Source organism: Oryx dammah, unplaced genomic scaffold (assembly GCF_014754425.2).
Source record: "Oryx dammah isolate SB20612 unplaced genomic scaffold, SCBI_Odam_1.1 HiC_scaffold_28, whole genome shotgun sequence".
NCBI lineage: Eukaryota > Metazoa > Chordata > Mammalia > Artiodactyla > Bovidae > Oryx > Oryx dammah.
Genome location: NW_024070212.1, coordinates 19,164,329 through 19,185,546, shown reverse-complemented (window position 1 = coordinate 19,185,546; position 21,218 = coordinate 19,164,329). Strand labels below are relative to the sequence as shown.

The window sequence follows — 21,218 nt, the reverse complement described above, 5'->3', positions numbered from 1 at the left end:
GTATCCTGTTTGGTATACACTTCCTGTATCTGTAGGCTCATTTATTACTTCTCAAAAAATGTCAACTCTTATTTCTAAGAATTTTGGCTTTCCTCTATTCCCTTAATTCTTTCAATTTTTCTTATTCTAACCTCCATGCCTTTTAACCTCTCCTATATATTTTCCATTTCCATTGTCCCTATATTGCTTTTTCAAGAGTTAGTTCATATCTGACCTCAAATTTATTCTCCATCTATATTTAATATGTTAAACTAACCCCAAGAAAGTGTTAGTCGCTCAGTCGTCTCCAACTCTTAGCAACCCAATGGACTATAGCCCTCCAGGCTCTTCTGTCCATGGAATTCTCCAGGCAAGAATATTGGAGTGAGTAGCTATTCCCTTCTCCAGGGGATCTTCCTGACCCAGGGATCGAACCTGGGTCTCCTGCACTGCAGGCAGATTCTTTACCATCAGAGCCATTGCTTTACATCTCTTAAAGTTCCATTTATTTTTCACATTTACCTGGTCATTTGTGATCATTTCTTCTTTTGTGATTCATTTTGTGTTCATTTTATGATTATTTCTTTAAAAAATCATAGACATTTCACATTGTTTGATCATTTTAATATGTAAGGTCCTTGAATGAACCATTGTTACTTCTGCTGATTCTTTCTCATGGGTGTATTTTTCTTTGTATGTTTGATGACATTTGATTAAGAGGCCCATATTTAATTTTTTGTAAATCTATGAGATTTTGGAGGCCTAAACTGAGAATGTATTCCTTTACTTTTTTTTTTACCACAATATGTGGCACATGGGATCTTCCCTGATTAGGGATCAGACCTGTGCCCCCTGCATTGGGAGCTTGGAGTCTCAGCTACTGGATCACCAGGGAAGTCCCTGAGGATGTCTTCCTTTAGAGAATATTTGCATTTGCTTCTGCTGTGAGTAAGGCATGGTGGGACTGGGAGACTACCAAGAATACAGTTTTGGTAGGGTGGGGGGTTGGGGAGCACACCATATGACTTGTGAGATCTTAGTTCCCTGACCAGGGATCAAACGTGGGTCCCTGGAAATGGAAATACCAAGTCCTATAAACTGGACAACCAGGGAATTCCTCCAACAATACATTAAAAAAATTAAGCCTTACCACTATACTGCAGAACTAGAGGTCTTCTAATTCCATTTTCCCCATAACCTTCAAGCTCAAATAAATTATATAACTCCCTTCCCCTCTGCTCCTCCCAGTCAAATCCAAATTTCTTAGTGAAAGTAGTAGTGAAAGTGTTAGTCACTTAGTTTTGTCCAACTTTTTTTGACTCCATGGACAGTAGCCCACCAAGCTCCTCTGTTCATGAAATCCTCCAGGCAAGAATACTGGAGTGGGTTGCCATTCCCTTCTCCAGGGAATCTTCCCTACCCAGGGATTGAACCTTATTGCACTTAAATCAGGAGGCTGCTTACTTGTTTCTCTCTGGCATATTTTCCCTAGAACACTATTCTCCAGCTTTCTGGAACAATTTTAAGTACTCTTAATGCACCTTTTTTGCCTACTGGCCTTTGCACACACAGTTCTGTCTAGAAGAAACAAAACTTCTCTACTTAGCTCTTCCTTGTTCTTAAGGATTGAGTACAAGGGTCACATCTTCCACATAACCTTCTCCAACATTATCTTTTCCTCCACTCCACCCTCTGGGTTAGGTTCTCACCTGGGTGTGTGTGTGTGTGGGGTCTACTTCTCCTCTATCATTTATTATTTCATATTGTAATCAACTGCTTGTCCTCAGTAGAATATAAATTTATTATATATTCTATATAAGGAGAGAATATATGACAGTATTTCTCAATAAATGTTTCTGGAAAGCACAAATTTATGATTTAAAGTAAATATGTTAACTTGGTAAAAGCTCAGCCTGAACTATAAGCATTCCTAGGTTTATCCAAATTTCCTGAGGGTCTGATCTTAGACTCAAAGGTGGGATTAGTTCTCTTCACTGCTTGCCTCATGGCTACTTCAAGAGTAATTCTTATAACTCCTCTTTAAGGAGGGAGTAAGCCTACCCACCCCCGCCCCACTCCTGAGTAATACTTGGCTTTATAGAAGTTAGCTGCCTAGTTAAGGTTAAACTATAACTTTACTTTAGAATATATAATTTACTTAGGTATAACTTTTAATCCTGTTGACTATGAAGCTCAACAGGTGTACAAACATTTCAACTAGTAATATAGCAATTAGAGGGAAGTTTTCCTAGTTTTTTCATTTCTACCTTACCATATAACTTCTGTTTCAGTAACAACGATATCAGATTGTCAACAGAACTATAAATGAGAAGTACTGCAAATAAAGAAACAATGGCCAGGATGTACAAACTGTGTTTTTCAATAGCACCCTTTCCCAACATAGTATCTCACACTATATAAAACTCTTCAAATCAGTTTTTTAACTTTTTATTGAATCATGTCATAATAGTAAAAAAGTATAAGAATATACATGAAGACTTTTAAATACAGTTATAACTCTGAAGTCCACTAAATTTATCTAGCTGTCTTGGTAAATTCTCAAGCCATGTATAATGAAGATTCCGTGTTAAAGGGTCAGTGCTTTAGTATGCAGGATGATCTAGCATGTGCATACTGAAGTTTATCATTCAATCATTACATTTAATTACCAAAGGCTAAGTACATGAGGGAAAAAAGAAAGATTTTAGAATCTACTGAGACACCAAAATTGCACACTGCTTCTTGATGGACAGAAAATACTGGAGGACTGGCAGAATGAGATCTTTGAATAGCAGAGTTTGTCTTGATTATAAATGTAATACATAATTGTCAAAAAAGAAGAGATATTTTAGAAATGTGTAATTTAGAAAGTAGAAGTCTCATAATCTTATCACTTCCACGTAACAGTTTAGTGGATATTTTCTAGACTTCATACGCATAATGTATTATATTATACGTTTGCTAATATTACATACAGAAATATGATTATACTGAGTGGCAACTTTCCACTTAGGCATTATTTTGGATATCTTTCCACATCACTAAACACACAGCTACCTCAACCATTGTTATGGGCATAGTACTGCTTTTTAGATACACTGTAGTTTATCTATTCAAGTCCTTATTGATGTATGTTTGGGTTGCTTACAGTTTTTTGCCATTATAAAAAAATGCTGTAAAGAAATATTCATTTGTATGTGTGCTTCTGTTGAATAAATTCTTAGAAGAAATTTTTGAGTCAAAGATTATACATATTGAAACTTTTGATAATGCTATTTTATTCTTGTAAAAGTTTGGGCAATAAGATTTCAATAAATTCTGAGAGTCAACACCTTTGCGCTGAATTTCCACTTAGTCAAGTGTTCGTTATTCAAACCTCTTTAAAGACACACCTTAAAACAACTCTGAAGGTTAAAGATTTTAAACTTGCCTCCTTGGGGTAAAAAGAGGAAAGAAACCAAAGAAGCGTAAAGCATCATTAAAAGGAGCTTTAACAAATGTTAGAAAATCCTTAAAGTTGAATGAAAAACAGGCAAATATACAATTTCATATTCAAGATTATCACAGTTACATAAAATACTGTCTACTTTAAAAGGTGGTTTTCTAATTTTTCCAAATTAAAAAAATATTTTATTAGGAAAAAAATCTTTCTCTCCCCCAAATCTGAAGATTCAACATTAAAATTGCTTCACTTTCCATTACAGAGGGAATTTTGCTGTGTCTTCCTGAAGCCTTTCCTACATGCCCGATTCCAAAGGCCAATGTCTGCAAGATGATCGCTAGGATTATCAAAAATTATACAAGAAAACAAGTTTTACCAGCAAAGGGAATTTTATTTCATTTTTTCCCTCTAAAAATTACTTTAAGAAGAGTTAATCTACTATTTTCCTTTAAAGTACTCTATTAGGGACTTCCCTGGTGGTCCAGTGGTTAAGATTTTGCCTTCCAATACAGGGGGTGCAGGTTCAATCCCCAGTCAGGGAGCTAAGATCCCACATGCCTCATGGCCAAAATCCAAAAACAGAAAGTAGAAGCAATATTGTAACTAATTCAATAAAGGTTTCAAAAAAAAAAGTACTCTATTAAATGAATGGCTCCAAGATCTGATCTATTTTCCTCTTTTATAAATTAATGTGATTCATTCTAACTCCAATTAATATTTCTAAGTCTATAGAGCCAAAAGAGACATTTTAGAAAAGAGATTAAGCATTACTAAAAGCTCACTTTGCTTAATCATAATGGGGAATAGGAACTATGATGTTATTGGATGTTATTCTAATTTTTTAACAGATGATTTCAGCATGATTAGGAAGAATGGATTATAAACCTAGACTAATGGATATAATTTCTCAATAAACTACATGAAGACTATATCCTTTTAGGATTACTCAGAACATTGGGTGGGAAGATGCAAAGCTGATCATAATAATCAATTTATTAGTTTTCTCAGGGCTGCCAATTGAGGTTTTGTGTGTGTGTGAAAGCCAGGAATCCTAACAACTAGGCCACCCAGGGAACTCCTTTTTTTTTTTTTTTTTTTAAAATAAAAGCCACTATCAAAAGTTCAGAAAATAAAAACAAATAACACAGTGGTTGTATTAGTGGTAAAGAATCCACCTTCCAAAGCAGGAGAAGCAAGAGGCATGGGTTTGATCCCTGAGTTGGGAAGATTCCCTGGAGTAGGAAAAGGCAGCACACTTCAATATTCTTGCCTGAGAAATCCCATGAACAGAGGAGCCTGGTGGGCTTCAGTCCATGGGGCCACAAAGAGTCAGACACAACTGAGCAACTAAGCACAGTCCCTTGTCAGTGAAAAAGAAATCCAAAATAAAAGAAAACTGGTTAGCTTTGAATATTCCTACCTTAGCTTTACACCTCATTCTGACCAGTAAAAATGTCCTTAATTTTTATTCTAAACAATTAAAAAATGATTGTAGTACTAGAAACAGTAACTAACATATATGCCTTTCTTTTCCCACAATGTTACTCAGCAGTATACATACATTTTAGAAAATACAGAAAGAAAAAAGAATCATATAAAATAAAATAAAAATTGTTCATAACTTTTATCATCCTATTATTTGCATATATGTATATATAAAACCAGATTTTTCTTTATATATATACTACACATATCTTTTCTAATACCCACCAATTTTCCCATCTGCTTCTTCTCTCACCACAGTTTTGGGGCTTTCCTTCATAGAACATTTGCGTAAATTATGGAACAGAATGTACACACTATAGAAAAGAAAGTGAAGTCGTTCAGTAGTGTCCAACTCTTTGTGACTCTATGGACTGTTGACTGCCAGGCTCCTCTGTCCATGGGGATTCTCCAGGCAAGAATCACACACTATAAATTTTCATAAAATACTGAGGCACAGAGGTAGAAGAAACTGTGAGAAAATTTCATAACTTTTCCTAACAAGGAATCAATAGAATATAGCCTAAAATGGAACCATGGTTTAAGAAAACATGATCCTAACACCCTTTTTAAAAAACATTTTTGGGAAATTCCCTGCTGTTCCAGTGGTTAGGACTTGGTGTTCACTTGCCAAGGGCCTGGATTTGATCCCTGGCTGGGGAACCTTTAAGATCCCACAAGGTGCGTGGCCAAAAACAAACAAAAACTGCAATACTATCACACCTAAAAAATTAACAATTCCTTTATACTATAAACTATTCTGTAAGCCTCCAAATTTTATTAATTGTTTAACACATTTTTTAGGATAATTGGTTTGTTTGAATTAGGAGCCAAACAAAGTCTACACATAGTCTTACGTTTTCCACAAGCTCTTTTTTAACCTTATTTGGGTCTTTTAGTAAATGACATTTATGAAAAGTAAGTGATGAAGAAAAGCAATGTTCAGGTTAACCTCAATTTCTTCTTTATGTCAATTTCAAGTAACATGACATCATATTTTTTAAAAATGGAGTAAATCATACTATATGTGCTATTTTTTAAGTAAAATGTAATAAACACAATTTTACTGAAATTTAACACAAAGAGAAAATAAAGTGAACCTGAAGGAAATACTGAACTTCAATCGTTTTCTTATTACAAGAGATTTTCTTAACAGACTTATTTCTATGGTTAAGAAAACAGATTATTAAGAAGTTGAGTTTTGTTGTTCAAATGTTTCAATTTTAGACATCTAATTGACTTCTTACTATAAAAGATAAAGTTAATATCTCTCCTACACTTTCTCCCATCTTTATTCCTTTACTTCCCAATTTTTAAATTATAAATTTATATGGATACTACTCTTTTATTGATATATAGATTTAATTTCAGGTATACAACATAATGATGCTATATATATATATATATATATACACATATATACACACACACACACACACATTGTGAAAGGATCCTGGCAATAAATCTTAACATCAAACATAGTTAATTACAATTTTTTTCTTGTGATGAGAACTTTTAAGATCTACTCTCTCAGCAACTTTAATATATACAATACAATATTATTAATTATAGTTATCATGCTTGAAGATTATATCTCCAGGACTTTAACTGGAATTTTCTACCTTTTTGATTGCCCATAAGACTTAGAAAATGAAGTAACTAAAGACATTGAGAGGTATGATAAATGCAAGGGAATTTAGAGAACCGCAAGGTCACTTTTTGATTTGTAATGGGCTTTGAAAGGAAATGCAGAATTTAACATAAGTTATGGGGATAGTAACACGGCCAGAATATATAAAAAAGAAATGTGGGGATTCTGGGAAGTTGCCTTATAGGAAGTATCAGAAATCTGTTTTCCCACCAAGACACAATTTTATCAGTACAATCTGTCTGATATAAGTATTATCGAACTTGGGAAGCTCTTGAAGGTTTGCAACTTCCAGGGGGAGCCATGGATCACTAATTACAGTTAATTCTAGTCAATTTCAAATTTTAGTTTAGCACAGACTACCCATCTCCCATCCCCTAATCCCATGGCAGGCAGCCATGCATGTGGCTTATATGCAGCTTATATGCTCCTACTAGGAGCTAGGGTAGGCAATATCATGGAAGTGCATACACAGAGACCATTGTAACCTCCCTTGTTTGCTGCAAGCCCTTCACCTTCTGGCTGAAGTGACTGCCAGGTGATTTAAAGGGTTGATGTCTTTTTCTTCCTCTTTATTTTCTCTTGTCTCCTTTTTGGAGTCAGATACCAAAGACTAGGACATTCAAAAGCAACTACATACACAGGGGAAATTTAAATCAACTAAAAATGAATTAAAGACTTAAGCATAACTCCTGAAAAACAGTAAAACTACAAGAAGAAAACACAGAGGGTAAGCTCTCTCTCCAGGTTTTTTGGACTTGATGCCAAAAGTACAAACAACAAAAGCAAAAAAATTTAAAAGGGGACTACATCAAATTAAAAAGCTTCTGCACAGCAAAGGAAACCATCAATAAAATGAAAAGGCAACATACGGAATGGGAGAAAATATTTACAAACCATATATCCAATAGGTGATTAACATCCATAGCATACAAGGAACTCATATAACTCAACAGCAAAAAACCATATTGTGCAATTTTAAAATGGGCAAAGAACCTGAACAGACATTTTCCAAAGAAAATACACAAGTGGTCCATAGGCACATGAAAAGGTGCTCAACATCACTAATCATAAGGGAAATACAAATCAAAACCACAATGAGGGACCTTCCTGGTTGGTTCAGTGGCTGGGATGCCACGCTCCCAGTGCAGGGGATCGGGGTTCGATCCCTGGTCAAGGAGCTAGATCCCACATGCCACAACTAAGAGCTGGCATACAGAAACTAAGGATCACATGTGTTGCAACTAAGACCTGATGCAGTCAAATAAATTAATTTAAATAAGTTAATTAAAAAAAAACGACAATGAGATAACAACTCATACCTGTTAGAATGGCTATTATTAAAAAGATGAGAGAACAAATGCTAGCAAGAATGTGGGGAAAAGGGAATTTCTATATACCGTTGGTCGGAATGTAAACTGGTATAGCAACTATGGAAAACAGTGTGGAGGTTTCTCAAAAGAAATTAGAAACAGGATTACCATATGATCCAGCAATTCCACCTCTGTGTATATATACAAAGGAAATAAAACCACTATTGCAAAAAGATTTTTTCACAATAGCCAAAGTGTGGAAATAATCTAAGTGTCCATCAATGGGTAAATGGATCAAGGAAAAAAATATTACTTAGTCTTAAAAAAAGACAGAACCAGTCACTTGTGACAAAATGAATGAATCTGGAGGGCATTATGCCCCAGAGATATTTCACCTAGAGGTGAAATAAGCCAGAGAGAAAGATAAACACTGCATGGTGTCACTGACATGTAAAACAAACAAACTGAGCTCCTAGAAACAGAGTAGAAAAGTGGTTGCCAGGGATTGGGAAGTAGGGGGAAACAGGTAGAGGTTAGTAAAAGGGTGCAAACTTTCAGTTACATAATGAATAAGGTTCTGATGTATACCATGGTGACTATATTGACAACACTATATTGCTATCTACTTTTTCTTAAAGTACACTTGATTTACAATTTTGTTAGTTTCAGATATATAACAAAGTGATTTGGTTAGATAGATACAGATATTTCCTTTTTTCTGATTCTTTTCCATTATAGGTTATTACAAGATACTGAATATAGTTCCCTGTGGTATACAGTAAATTCTTATTTATTTTATATATGGTGATATGTATCTGATGTCACTGTACTGTATAACCAAAATTTGCTAAGAGAATAAATGTTCTCTTATACACACACACAAAGGCAAATATCCATCAGGTGATGGCTGTGTTAATTAATGTGATAGGGTAATATTATTGCAATGTATACATATACAAAATCATCATGTTGTATACTTAATTTCACAATTTTTTTCAGTTATACCTAAATAAATCTGAAAAAACAAAACCCAGCAAATCTGATTTCCAGAGTTACCTATCATTACACTCAAATGTCCAATTTTCAGTCAAAAAATCATAAACAGTTCAGTATCACTCAAACGAAAAAAACAAACAATAGAAACTGTTCCAGAAAGACCAGATGACAGACCTAGTAAACAATACTTTAAAATGATAGATTCTCAAATAACTAAAGGAAGATGTGTAGAAAGTCAGGAAAATAATGTATGAAGGAAATGGAAATATCAGTAAAAAGAAAACCTAAAAATAAATCAAAAAGGAATTCTAGAGCTAAAAGTATAATTACTGAAATAAAAATTTACTAGAGGGATTCAAAGGAAGATTTGAGCAGGCAGAAGAGTTAACACACCTGGAGATAGGACAAACTGAAATTATTGAGTCTGAGGAACAGAAAGAAAAAAGACTGAAGAATAATGAACATATCCCAGGGAATTGTGGGATATCAACAAAAGTGAAGAACCAACATACACACTTTGGGTATACTTTTGCTCTCTGCAGAGAGTGCAAAAGGGGCAGAGAGATTATTTGAAGTAATACTGGTCTAAAATTTCCCAAGTTTGATAAAAAGGTATGCATATAAACATCCAGAAGCTCAGTGAACTCCAAACAGAATGAACTCAAACATATGCACACTGAGGCACAGTAAAAGCAAACAGTTGAAAGTCAAAGAGAGAATCTTGAATGCAACAGAAGAGAAGCCACTTGTCCCATACAAGAGAGCCTCAATAAGATTATCAACAGATTTCTCATCAGAAACTTCAGAAACCAGAGGCAATGGGCTAATATATCCAAAATTCGAAAAGGGGGGGGGGAAACACCTGTCAACCAAGAATTCTCTATCCAGCAAAATTATCTTTCAAAAATGAAGGAGAAATTTAGAAATTTCCAGATAAACAAAAGCTCAGAGAGTCCCTTTCCACTAGGTCTACCCTGCAAGAAATACTAAAGGGTACCCCACAGGCAGAAATGAAAGGACACTGGACAGTAACTCAAAGCAGTATGAAGAAATAAAGATGTCAGTAAAGTAAACACATGGACAATTACAAAAGCTAGTATTATAGTAAAAATGATTTGCAATTCCACTTTTTGTTTTCTACATGATTTAAGAGACTAATACACTTTAAAACATTAGTCTAAAAGCGAGTATTGGTGTAACTTTGGTGTTATTCTATATTCTGTTTTGTACATAATTTAAGAGACTAATGCAGCATAATTAGCTTAAGTTTGAGGGCATAAAATATATAAAGATGTAATTTTGTAACATCAATAACTAAAAGGGGTGGGGTGGAGCTGTACAGAAGCAGTTTCTTTCTGTTATTTAAGTTGGTATAAATTCAACTTAAAATGTTATAACATTAGGATGTTAAATGTAATCCCCATGGTAACAACAAAGAAAACAGTTACAGAATATACAGAAAAGGAAACAAGAATTGAAACATGTCAGTATATATATGCTCAACTTGAACATAAATTTCGCAATTTATTGTTCCAGTTTAACTTTGACTCCCATAAAGAGAGGATAATATGTGCTGTGCAGGATCAAGAAAGAGAAAGTGCAAACTTTTTTGAAAACTCTATTGCTATACTAATAAAATATGAAGAGGTAGACAAAGAGATGAAATGGCTCACATCAAGTTTATAGAAGCAGTGGTCAGAGCCAAAGTCCAAATTTAAGCGGATGGCTTTTGTCTTAACGTCAATACCAGAAATGTTAAAACAGTATGCATCTGGGTACTGGGGAGCATATACAGAGGCAGGCTCTCAATGAAACAGCTTAAATTATATTTTCCTACTGTTAAAATAGGACTTTGGTCTCCCAGTTTATTACCTTTTGAACCAATAGTAAATAATCCTTTGGGATCACTTGACTGATATTAAAAAAAAAAATAGCAAAACAAAAGTTCTTTTTTTGGGGGTAACAGCCTATGTTAAAACCATAAAAGTTGACAAACAAGTCTTTCTGATACACTTGCCCTATTCACAATGGCAATACTAGGGACAAGAGATTTATTGTTCATTTTGTGTAATCAGGAAACTAAAAGACCAGGTTGTGACCTAAATTATAAATTACACTTTTAATCTTTTGATTGTAATAAAATGTTTTTGGACTAAGCAACTTTCAAAGAGGAGCAATTTTCTCCACCTATAGCCATTCATCCACAAGTTGTATACTAACTTATTGCAGCTGATTTTGTTTTTAACTTACAGATTGTTTCTTCACTGAGATTTTTTTTTTAACCAGCTTAAAAAAAATTGGCACTTCCAATCTCCCATTGCTAATAAATTATAATGAGTAAATTACAATTGATGAAGGATTAGTAAGTTTGAAAAGATAAGAATTAACATATTTTAGATTTATAATTTAAAATGAAAGTTTTATTCAGTTTATCATTTTTTTATAGGTATGAATGGTGACATTGTTTGAAAGAACATAATTGGTAAAAGTACAAGAATATTGTTAGCAGCACTATTCATAATGGACTCCTGAGTGTCCATTTACTAGTAGAATGGCCATATATTCATATAATGAAATACTACACTGTAATGAACTGAATTAAATTATATTCAACAATATGGATAGATTTCAAACATACTGAACAAAAGAATACATGACAGTATTAACCCCAAAACATAAAGTTTAAAAAACAAGCAAGACCGAAATATATTATTTAGGGATTTATACACGTTAAAACTATAGGGAGGTAGAGCAGCGTGTGATTAGGGGAGGGCACAAGATGATGCTTCCAGGATACTGACAATGTTCTATTGCTGGTGGTTACATGAGTGTTTGTTCTTGGGGACTTCCCTGGTGGTTCAGTGGCTAAGACACTATGCTGCTGATACAGGGAATGCAGGTTCAATCCCTGGTCAGGGAACTAGATCCCATGTCTCAACCAAGGGTTCACATGCTGCAACTAAAGACTCCACATGTTGCAATTAAGACAGCCACATGAGTGTTTAAAACTACTTGTTAAATTTTACATATGTGTTTTAAACACTTTTTTGGATAGGTTGTATTTTATAATTTTTGAAAAGTTAAACAATGAAACACACAACTGGATGTCCAGCTCTGGTACTTCTTTATAACATCTAAGTTCATTTAAAGGAAATGGGATGCATGTGGTTATTCCAGTTATGGATCACTGAAATTATTTCAAACATGCAACTGATGTTCTTTTTTCCTAGAAACTGTCTCTCTTCACTGACTAACTCTTGCTCATCTTCAGAATTCAGATGAAGACATCACCTCCCATAAGTCTTCTCCAGTATCTTTTCTCTCTCCCTCTCCCACCTATTATTTTCCACACCTATCCAAGTTAGGTATCTTTCTTTCTGTTCCCTCAGTGCTCAGAACATAGTATGCATATATCCCACTGTAGCGCAACAGTCTGCTGACTTTTCTGACCCCTCTCCTAACTTCTCCAGCCACTCTCAGGACATAGACTATAAATAATCTCAAAAGCTGGGACTATTGTTTTTGTTCTAATATTCAGCACTTGTCGTATATGAGATATTTAATAGATTTTTGGTGACTAAACGAATGAATGAAAATATATTTCCAGGGGACTTTCTTGTGGTTCAGTGGTTCAGTGCAAGGCAAGGGATACCAGTTTGATCCCTGGCCAGGAAGATTCCACATGCCCCAGGGCAACTAAGCCTGTGCATCACAACTACTGAAGCCTGCATGCCTAGAGGCCTTGTTCAGCAAAAAGAGAAGCCACCACAATAAGACTGCACACTGCAACTAGAGAGTAACCCCTTCCTCCCACCTTCAGCTCTCTGTAACCAGACAAAGCCCATGTGCAGCAACAAAGACATAGCACAACCAAAAAGAAATAAATAAAAATTTAAAAAAGAAAACACATTTTCATAATACCAGTGAACAATACTGTCAATTTTTACTACAGTGAGATGAGAAATACAGTGAAAAGCTTTTATGTTACATTGCATAGTTATTGTTGTTCAGTCACTGAGTCACGTCTGACTCTGCAACACCAGCAGCACGCCAGGTCTCCCTGTCCCTCACCATCTCCCGGAGTTTGCCCAAGTTCATGTCCACTGAATCAGTGATGCCATCCAACCATCTCAGCCTCTGTTGCCCTCTTCTCCCTCTGCCTTCAGTACTTCCCAGCATCAGGATCTTTTCCAGTGAGTCCACTCTTCGCATCAGGTAGCCTAATTATTGGAGCTTCAGCTTCGGCATCAGTTCTTCCAATGAGTATTTAGGGTTGATTCCCTTTAGGACTGACTGGTTTGATCTCCTTACAGTCCCAGTGACTCTCAAGAGTCTTCTCTGGCACCACAGTTTGAAAACATCAATTCTTTCGTTCAATTCTTTGCCTTCTTTATGGTTCAACTCTCACATCTATACATGACTACCGGAAAGACCATACAGCCTTGACTATATGGATCTTTGTTGGCAAGGTGATGTCTTTGCTTTATAATACACTGTCTAAATTTGTCATAGCTTTCCTTCCAAGAAGCAATTGTCTTCTAATTTCATGGCTGCTATCACCATTGCAGTTGATTTTAGAGTGCATATAAGTACTCAATAAATGGCATTATTAAGATAAGAGTTTTGCAAGGAAGGGAAGAGGGTTAAAAAACACTATCCAAATTTAAAAGATTATGACCAAAAGTCAAAAGCATTAGTAGGTTCATGCTTCTTATAGGTGACTTAGTTATAAAGATTTTCATAAAGGAGAAATTTAAAATATACTAGCAATTCAATTAAAGCATTATGTGCGGCGGCGGAGTAGGCATCGGCTGCAGCGGGAGACTTTGGCGCGATGTTTCACACCATCTTGCTGGTACAGCCTACCAAGAGGCCAGAAGGCAGAACTTACGCTGACTATGAATCTGTGAATGAGTGTATGGAAGGTGTTTGTAAAATGTATGAAGTACATCTGAAGAGAATGAATCCCAACAGCCCCTCTATCACATATGATATCAGTCAGTTGTTTGATTTTACTGATGACCTGGCAGGCCTCAGCTGCCTTGTTTACCGAGCTGATACCCAGACATACCAGCCTTATAACAAAGATTGGATTAAAGAGAAGATCTACATGCTCCTTCGTCAACAGGCCCAACAGGCTGGGAAATAGTTGAGTTTGGAAGCATTAGGGGAATGGGAGTGGGCTTGGAACACAGGTGTGTGCAGTGTGCTGTAGTGGAAGTTTTGTATTATAGTTATCCTGTTTCCATTTTGGTATACCCTTGCCAGAATTGAATGTATTAGATAAAATGTGATGATCTTATTCAATCCGAAAACCCCTTTGCACCTCCCCTTTTTTTTACTTAAACATTTTTATGATGATTTAGATGGAAGTTGGTTTTTGTCAGTTAACATTGGTTCCAGTCCCTCAAACTGTTCATACCTGCTTTATAACATCCACTATACTAACCCTCCTTCAAATTGGGGTGGGGAGTGGAGGCACAGTTTAGTTACATCCTCAAGATAAAGTCTTGGTGAAAAACAAATAAATGTTCTTTAGTTATATTTTTCAAAAAAAAGAAAGAAAGCATTAGCTGTCCATAAGTCAATATTAGTATCTATAAAAAAACTTTTAACAAAGGCGATAATGACAAACAGGATCTTGATTTTAACAGGAAATAAACCTATTTTATTGTGGTCACGCTGGTAACTCAAGCTTAACTTTCTCAGTTAAGCTTAGTGTTATTGAACCGAGGAAATATCTAATTTTAAATGTATTTGAAAGGTTAGACTCTTCAACACATATTTAAATTTCCTGATTATTTCACAAGACAATGAAGCTTAATATTTTAAACCAGTCTATGGCAGCTACTCCTCAGAAGAATTTTGAGAAAGTATGACAGTAATATTTCACAAGCAATTTGACTATAAGACCTACCATAATTTATTTCTAGGCCTACAATTCTTGAAATATTAGTCTCATTATGTTATTTTCTTACAGCTTTTTAAAATATAATCTAAAAAAGTTATAGCATTAGGTTCTACACAGAAAATTTAATGGAAATCTTCAGCAAAAGTTAACTTTGGGATGCAAAGGTTAACATTTAAGAATTTTTTTTTGACATGTCACAAACAAATGATGTAAAAACATGAAATTACACATATACCAAAACATATACCAAAGAAAATAGAGCAAAAATATTCTCCAACTAGACCCAAAAATGAAATGGATGTTGCTGTTTTTATTAGGCTGATTCCCTTTTACTTAAAGGAAAGAGTCTACAAGTCTTGCCTGGCACTCAAAATCATTTCTACTCTGATCTGAAGCTAATTTGTCAATTTTGAGAAAACAACGAGATCACTGTTTTCTAAGACTACCACCTGCTTCACTCATGCTGTTCTGGGTTGTAGTTTTAGCAGCTAAGTTGTGTCTGACTCTTTCGCGACCCCAGGTACTGTAGCCCGCCAGGTTCCTCTGTCCATAGAACTTTCCTGGCAAGAATACTGGAGTAGGTTGCCATTTCCTTCTCCAGGGGATCTTCTCGACCCAGGGACTGAATCCATGTCTTCTGCATTGCAGGCAGATTCTTTACCACTGAGTCACCAAGGAAGTACATATTTTAGTCATACTGGTACTCAATTATCTCACAGATTCATAAAGCTCAAGATACCATTGCTAACTCATCCAAAAGTTGATGAGTTCCGTTCTCTCCATTTATGTAAATCTATGGGCTTCCTCAATAGCTCAGTAGATAAAGAATCTGCCTGCAATGCAGGAGACATAGGAGTCTGGGTTTGATCTCTGGGTTGGGAAGATCCCCTAGAGAAGGAAATGGCACTATTCTTGCCTAGAAAATCCCATAGACAGAGGAACCTGGCAGGTTACAGTCCAATGGGTCTCAAAGAGTCAGACAACTAAGTGTACAAACATAACACCCATTCTTAAAGATCCAGCTAGTTTCACTGCCTTTTGTTCTTCCCCAAATTATTCCAACCTATGATGATCCTTCCTCTCTCCAACTTCCTCTGCACTTACTGTTCTAACATGGAAAAACTTGGTGTTTTTAAATTGTTGTTTACTTTAAAAATCTTTTGAATTGTGAAATATAATGCACATAGAACAGAGTACACAAAAGTGAAACAATCAATGATTTATCCCAAGGTGAATATCTATGAAATTTTCTCCAAGTAGAGAGTCAGAAAACTGTTAGAAAAGCCCCTTCATGCTCTTTTCTAATCACTAACATTCCCTCCTCCTCTACTTTTCACAAAAAGGTAACCACTACCCTAACAAATATGGTAATCCCCTTTTCTGTATAATTTTACCACCTAAATATGCAACCCCAAGCACCATAGCTTAGTTTATTTTATATTTACCTTACTATTTGTATAATGCTATGCCATGCTTAATGCTTAGTTGTGTCTGACTCTCTGCGACCCTGTGGACTGTAGCCCACCGGGTTCCTCTGTCCATGGGGTTTTCCAGGTAAAAATACTGGAGTGGGTTACCATTTCCTGCTCCAGAGGATCTTCCCAACCCAGGGATCAAACTGCGCCTCCTGCACTGACAGGCAGATTCTTTACCACTAGCACCACTTGGGAAACCCTGTATAATGCTAAGCACATTAAATGTTAATTAAATAAATCAACAAGTGGTTTGAAAGATAAGAAAACAAGTTGAGCTGGAAATCAATGTAATATTTTTAGAGCTAGTTATGCTACTGGCATTTTGGAACAACTATTACAACTTTAATAAATCAGAAAGTTTGACTTCTCCTATTTTTGTATGCCTGAGGATTTATCATTTCTCATTCTTTTTGAGTCAACTGAAAGCTAAAAATTTATCAACTATCCCCCAAAATAAAATTAGAACAATTCAAAAGGTGGATATTATCTACCCATCTTTACACAGTGTTTTACCAGTGTATCTAACACCTACTATGATCATCTCTCTAAACAAGCTTCTTTTTTTTATCTTATTTCCTTAAGTTTATATTAACTATTATAAACTTAGAAACACAAGTTTCTGTGTCCAAAAGACAAATCCAAAGTAAGTTTCACTACAGAACCGAAGCAAAAATTCTAGTATCAAGGTTCAGCAGGAAATTAATCATTCCTATTCAAAACTAAACCAAACAAAACAGCTTTTTATATCTAAGTTCTTCTTTTATAGTCAGTGAATGTTTCTGAGGCACTGTGTAAACATCTCAAAATCTTTATACCACCTAATCTTCAGACCTACTCTCTGTCTTAGCGAGTCAGTTTTGCTTTTTCACTTATTTAACTTTTATAAAACTAGAGCCTCACCAACCTTCTCAGCAACAGGAAAATATACTTCCAGGCAATATTTTCTGGTATATTTGTGTCTTGGCCAAGTACATATGGGCATGTCTCTAGTATTAGTTTTAACAATACACAGGCTATAATGTCTATAATGTTTTGTAATCTTGTTCAAGTTGGTAATTTGACATGACAAAAAACAGAAGAGGGAAAAGTGATAGAGAAAAAAAATTAAATAGCATAATACAAAGTAAAACAAGGGTATTCTCAAGTTGAGGAGTCAGTGTAGTAAAGAAGAGATATTACTAGACGTATGTAGCCAATTCATTTCTAAGGACAATTATCAAAGCCACATTTAGTATTTTTTAAATATAAAGTAACATTTAAATTTGATGTTTTCAAAACTGAGGGCAATAATAAATATGCCTTTTTTGTATATACCAAAGTCTTCTTGGAAAGGAAGTAGATTGTTTAAAATATTACTTACATTATCTGTATAACCTCTTCATAAGGGAGGAAAGTGACAGGAAAACACAATAAATAGTTAAATCACAAATGAAGGATAATGTATACTACTAGTAGAAAAGCAAAAAAAATATTTGATTATATCACAAGACTTGCTATCTCAAAACTAACCTCACTATAAAATAAATGTTCTATTAATAAGGGAAAAATAAGATAAAAAGAGAAAGCTGCAATTAATTTTAAAATATTTTCTAAAATAATCCTCATCAATTGTTGATCTTTAACTTCTAAAGATCCACAGAATGGAAGTTATTCTTACTGTATTATAAGAAACCTACCCATTATTTATTTTTGTAAGCAGCTAACCACACATGTTCCTTGTCTTTTCATTTAAAAGACTTTTCTCCCTAAAGCTCAAGAAGACTTCAATGTGTGTGGGTCCCCTTTCTTAGTTTAGTAAGAGGTCATTTCACCATCAATCTCACTTGGGAAACTACAAACACTTTACACTGTGTCTTAAAATTTTGGAGTAATTCTGTAATTACACTTCAAGTGATTATACTTCTGGATTTTACCTTCCAAGAATCAGCCATCCTCCCAGACTTCCCCATGCCCCAGATGGCTGAAGCACAATGCTAAGGCCAGTTTAGCATTAATGAAAATATTTTATCAGATACTTCTTAAAAACATTCCAATATTTAAGTCTTTGAGACAGCCAAGCAAACTGAACTGCATTACCTCTTTATCTTTTAGTCCCAGGAGCAATACTTCTTCCATAAGGGTGAGGCGGATATCCTTAGAGTCTCCACTGTCCTCATTGTCTTGATTTCGGTCTTGATTCATATCTTCCTCACTTTCTACCTTCTTTTCAGAATTCTTCCCTACTTCAGTACGACGGGCCCGGTGAGTTAAGGTGGTCATTCTCACCTGTTTCTGGAGAGGGTGCTGAAAAAATATATGTACGCTTGTATAAATAAACATCTAAATATTAATGCATGCATACTAAAAATGTATACAGATAAGAAATATTTACAAACTTAAATGAGAAAGGAAGGAAGGAGTAACGACCAGAAAAAATTAGGTAGATAACACAGTATCTTTTCCAAAGTATAACAAGTTGAACTGCACTGGAAGCACTGACAAGAAATCCAATCAGTAATTCTAAAGACCAGGAGAAATGATATTGTTTTTTAAGCCTGCTGATTTCTTGTGCATAGCCTATAACCTAGGAGGGAATTTCCATTATTGTGATTCCTTTTACAAAATGGATTCTCCACAAGTTAAATAATATGGAACAGCAAAAAAATGTGAGCATCCAGCTTCAAAGAGCATACAGTAATTTATATATAATTTCTAAAAATATTCAATGATGCATTATAAAACACAAAAATTAGTAAAAAAAAAAAAATTAAGAAAAACTAAATAGAAATACATGTTCTAATACTTCCTTCCCAAACCCAAATGACTCATTTCATGCAACCACTTTGGAGATCATCAGTCTAGAGAATAACACTCAGAATATTATGTATAGCATTTCCATATAACTACAAACTTTCATCACTATTCCTAGGCTAACCATCTTGCAAATATATAAACAGGTGACAACAAAAAGTACTGGCAAGAGAATGTTAAAAGATTAGCAAATTCTTTCTCAAATACAAAAAAAAATCAGCCTTTTTATATCATGCACTATAGGTTTTCGCTTTTTTTCTGCCTTTTCATACTGTTCATGGAGTTCATTTGGCCACCTGATGCGAAGAGCTGACTCACTGGAAAAGACCCTGATGGGGGGAAAGATTGAGGGCAAGAGGAGAAGGGGCCACAGAGAATTAGATGGTTGGATGGCATCACCGACTCAACAGACATGAGTTTGAGCAAACTCCAGGAGATGGTGAAGGGCAGGGAAGTGTGGTGTGGTGCAGTTCATGGGATCGCAAAGAGTTGAACACGACTGAACGACTGACAACAACAGCCATTTTAAAAATCTACAGTCAAGAAAAATTCCACTATCATGTGTGATAAAGTTTAAAGTTAGCATACTTCACATCAACCTAAATGCCAGTTCTTAAGGTGAAGTACAATAAGTATTTTAAACCAGCAATTATCGAAAAGAATAGCTTTTTCAAGGTCAAAAGAAGCACATTCAAGAGCCTCTGTGACTGGATCTCATTCTATCTTCTAGCAATATTTCCCATTACTCCAAATGTACTGTTAAGCCATTTCACAAACATGTCATGCCTTCCTTTGTAGAGGATGGAGTTCTCTCCCCCTTCCTTTCCTCTCTAAATTCTACTCATTCTTTGAAGTCTTACTGAGGACCCACTGTAAGTGTCCCATGGCTAGGTCTCTCTCAGCTGTACTTTCAAACAACTTTATTTATACTTACTTCCTTTAAAGTATTTATAATAGTCTTTCTTTTGGTATGGCTGTCTCTCAACTGTAAACTTCTTGAGAGCAGGGATATTGTCTTCTTGGGTTTCTATATTCTCCATAGCAACTACCACAAATGTCTTTAACGTTGTAACTGCTCGACAAATATATACTGATTAAAATAATATTCAGAAATGCATGAGAACATTTAAAACATAAATAAAGTGACTTACAAAAGATTCTTTGTTCAAGGCTGTATTTCAAATAATTCTTGGTGGGAGGCAGGCGTAGGAGTGAAAAAAAGAACCATGAAATAAATGCTTATGGGCACTAACCCTATCTGGCACTGTGAATAGGGCTTATTTTCTAATCCAAGCTAAGAAACTTAGTATCTTCAGGGCAAAAAAAAAAAAAAAAAGGAGTGGGGATTTTCTTTGAAGAATTAATCATCCCTGGACATTTACTAGTTAAAACGCCTATTAAAAAACAAACAAAAAAACCGATGGCCCCCAAATTAAATATGAACCTCCTTCTCTCCATAAAGTAAAATATTTGGAGGGATTTTTTTTGGACGTTAGATGTATTTCCCCCGTTGCTTACCTGACGTTACTCCTGGGTTACAGCCAAACGCAGGTTGCAGCTTGCGCTCTATTTTATGGGGACATTTGTCCCCACCCCCACCCACTACCCCCGTCCTGCTAGGTGAAAAAACTTCTCAGCCACGCAGAGAGAACAAACTTCCTGATCCTTCGATGCAGAGAAGGAATAACACATCAGCTTCCTCAGGATCACTAGGCAACCTACCTTGGTGTTTCTTCATTGGACCAATCAGAAACCTCCAAGGTTGAGTTCAGCCAATTAGAGCTTGCGAGGGGAGGCTCTCCCCCCAGCTATTGTGTTGCGCTCCAGACAAACACGACCAAAAGGAGGCAGGTTTGGGTTTAACCTGACAGCTGGTCAATCCAATGAAAGAACCTTGGTAGCGAGAGGAAAGAGGGCTGCGATCCCCACCCCCATTAAACCGGCCAATCAAAGCGTTTAGTGAGCTATCACCAGCTTCCGATCTACAAAGGTTTTTGTTGGGCAATCTCCGTGTAGCAGGTGTGTTCTGAGATGAGTTGGGATCCAATAAAGCTAAGAATACATAAACATTTAAAAATTGGTTGTTTTCGACAATTAGCTTATCGCTAACTTTCCTGTTCCAGAAAAACCCGATCTGGGTCAGTTTGTGGACGTTTATTTGGTTTACATTAAACAGGATAGG

The 21,218-nt window shown here is 35.5% G+C and overlaps 2 protein-coding genes across 3 annotated transcripts in view; one reads left to right on the top strand and one right to left on the bottom strand.

The window, feature by feature from the left end:
- The window catches only part of GOLPH3L (golgi phosphoprotein 3 like), a 44,712-nt gene extending 23,952 nt beyond the window's left edge, over positions 1-20,760 (bottom strand). Inside the window, exons 1-2 of one of the 2 annotated variants that reach the window (XM_040230798.1) lie at positions 20,555-20,760; positions 18,323-18,529 (exon numbers count right to left, since the gene is read on the bottom strand). In XM_040230798.1, coding sequence (XP_040086732.1) covers positions 18,323-18,505 — 183 coding nt within the window. In that variant the 5' untranslated portion in view covers positions 18,506-18,529; positions 20,555-20,760. The remainder of the gene's footprint in view (positions 1-18,322; positions 18,530-20,554) is intronic. The other variant, XM_040230797.1, reaches the window with a different exon arrangement.
- On the top strand, positions 13,184-14,402 carry LOC120855943 (enhancer of rudimentary homolog). Its single transcript, XM_040230813.1, has one exon. The coding sequence runs from the start codon at positions 13,695-13,697 to the stop codon at positions 14,007-14,009; it is 315 nt and encodes a 104-aa protein (XP_040086747.1). The 5' UTR covers positions 13,184-13,694; the 3' UTR covers positions 14,010-14,402.
- Positions 20,761-21,218: the final 458 nt, after the last annotated feature.

Bases quoted from the DNA above. Each gene is read 5' to 3' on its own strand.
- LOC120855943 (XM_040230813.1), top strand. From the start codon at position 13,695: ATGTTTCACACCATCTTGCTGGTACAGCCTACCAAGAGGCCAGAAGGC.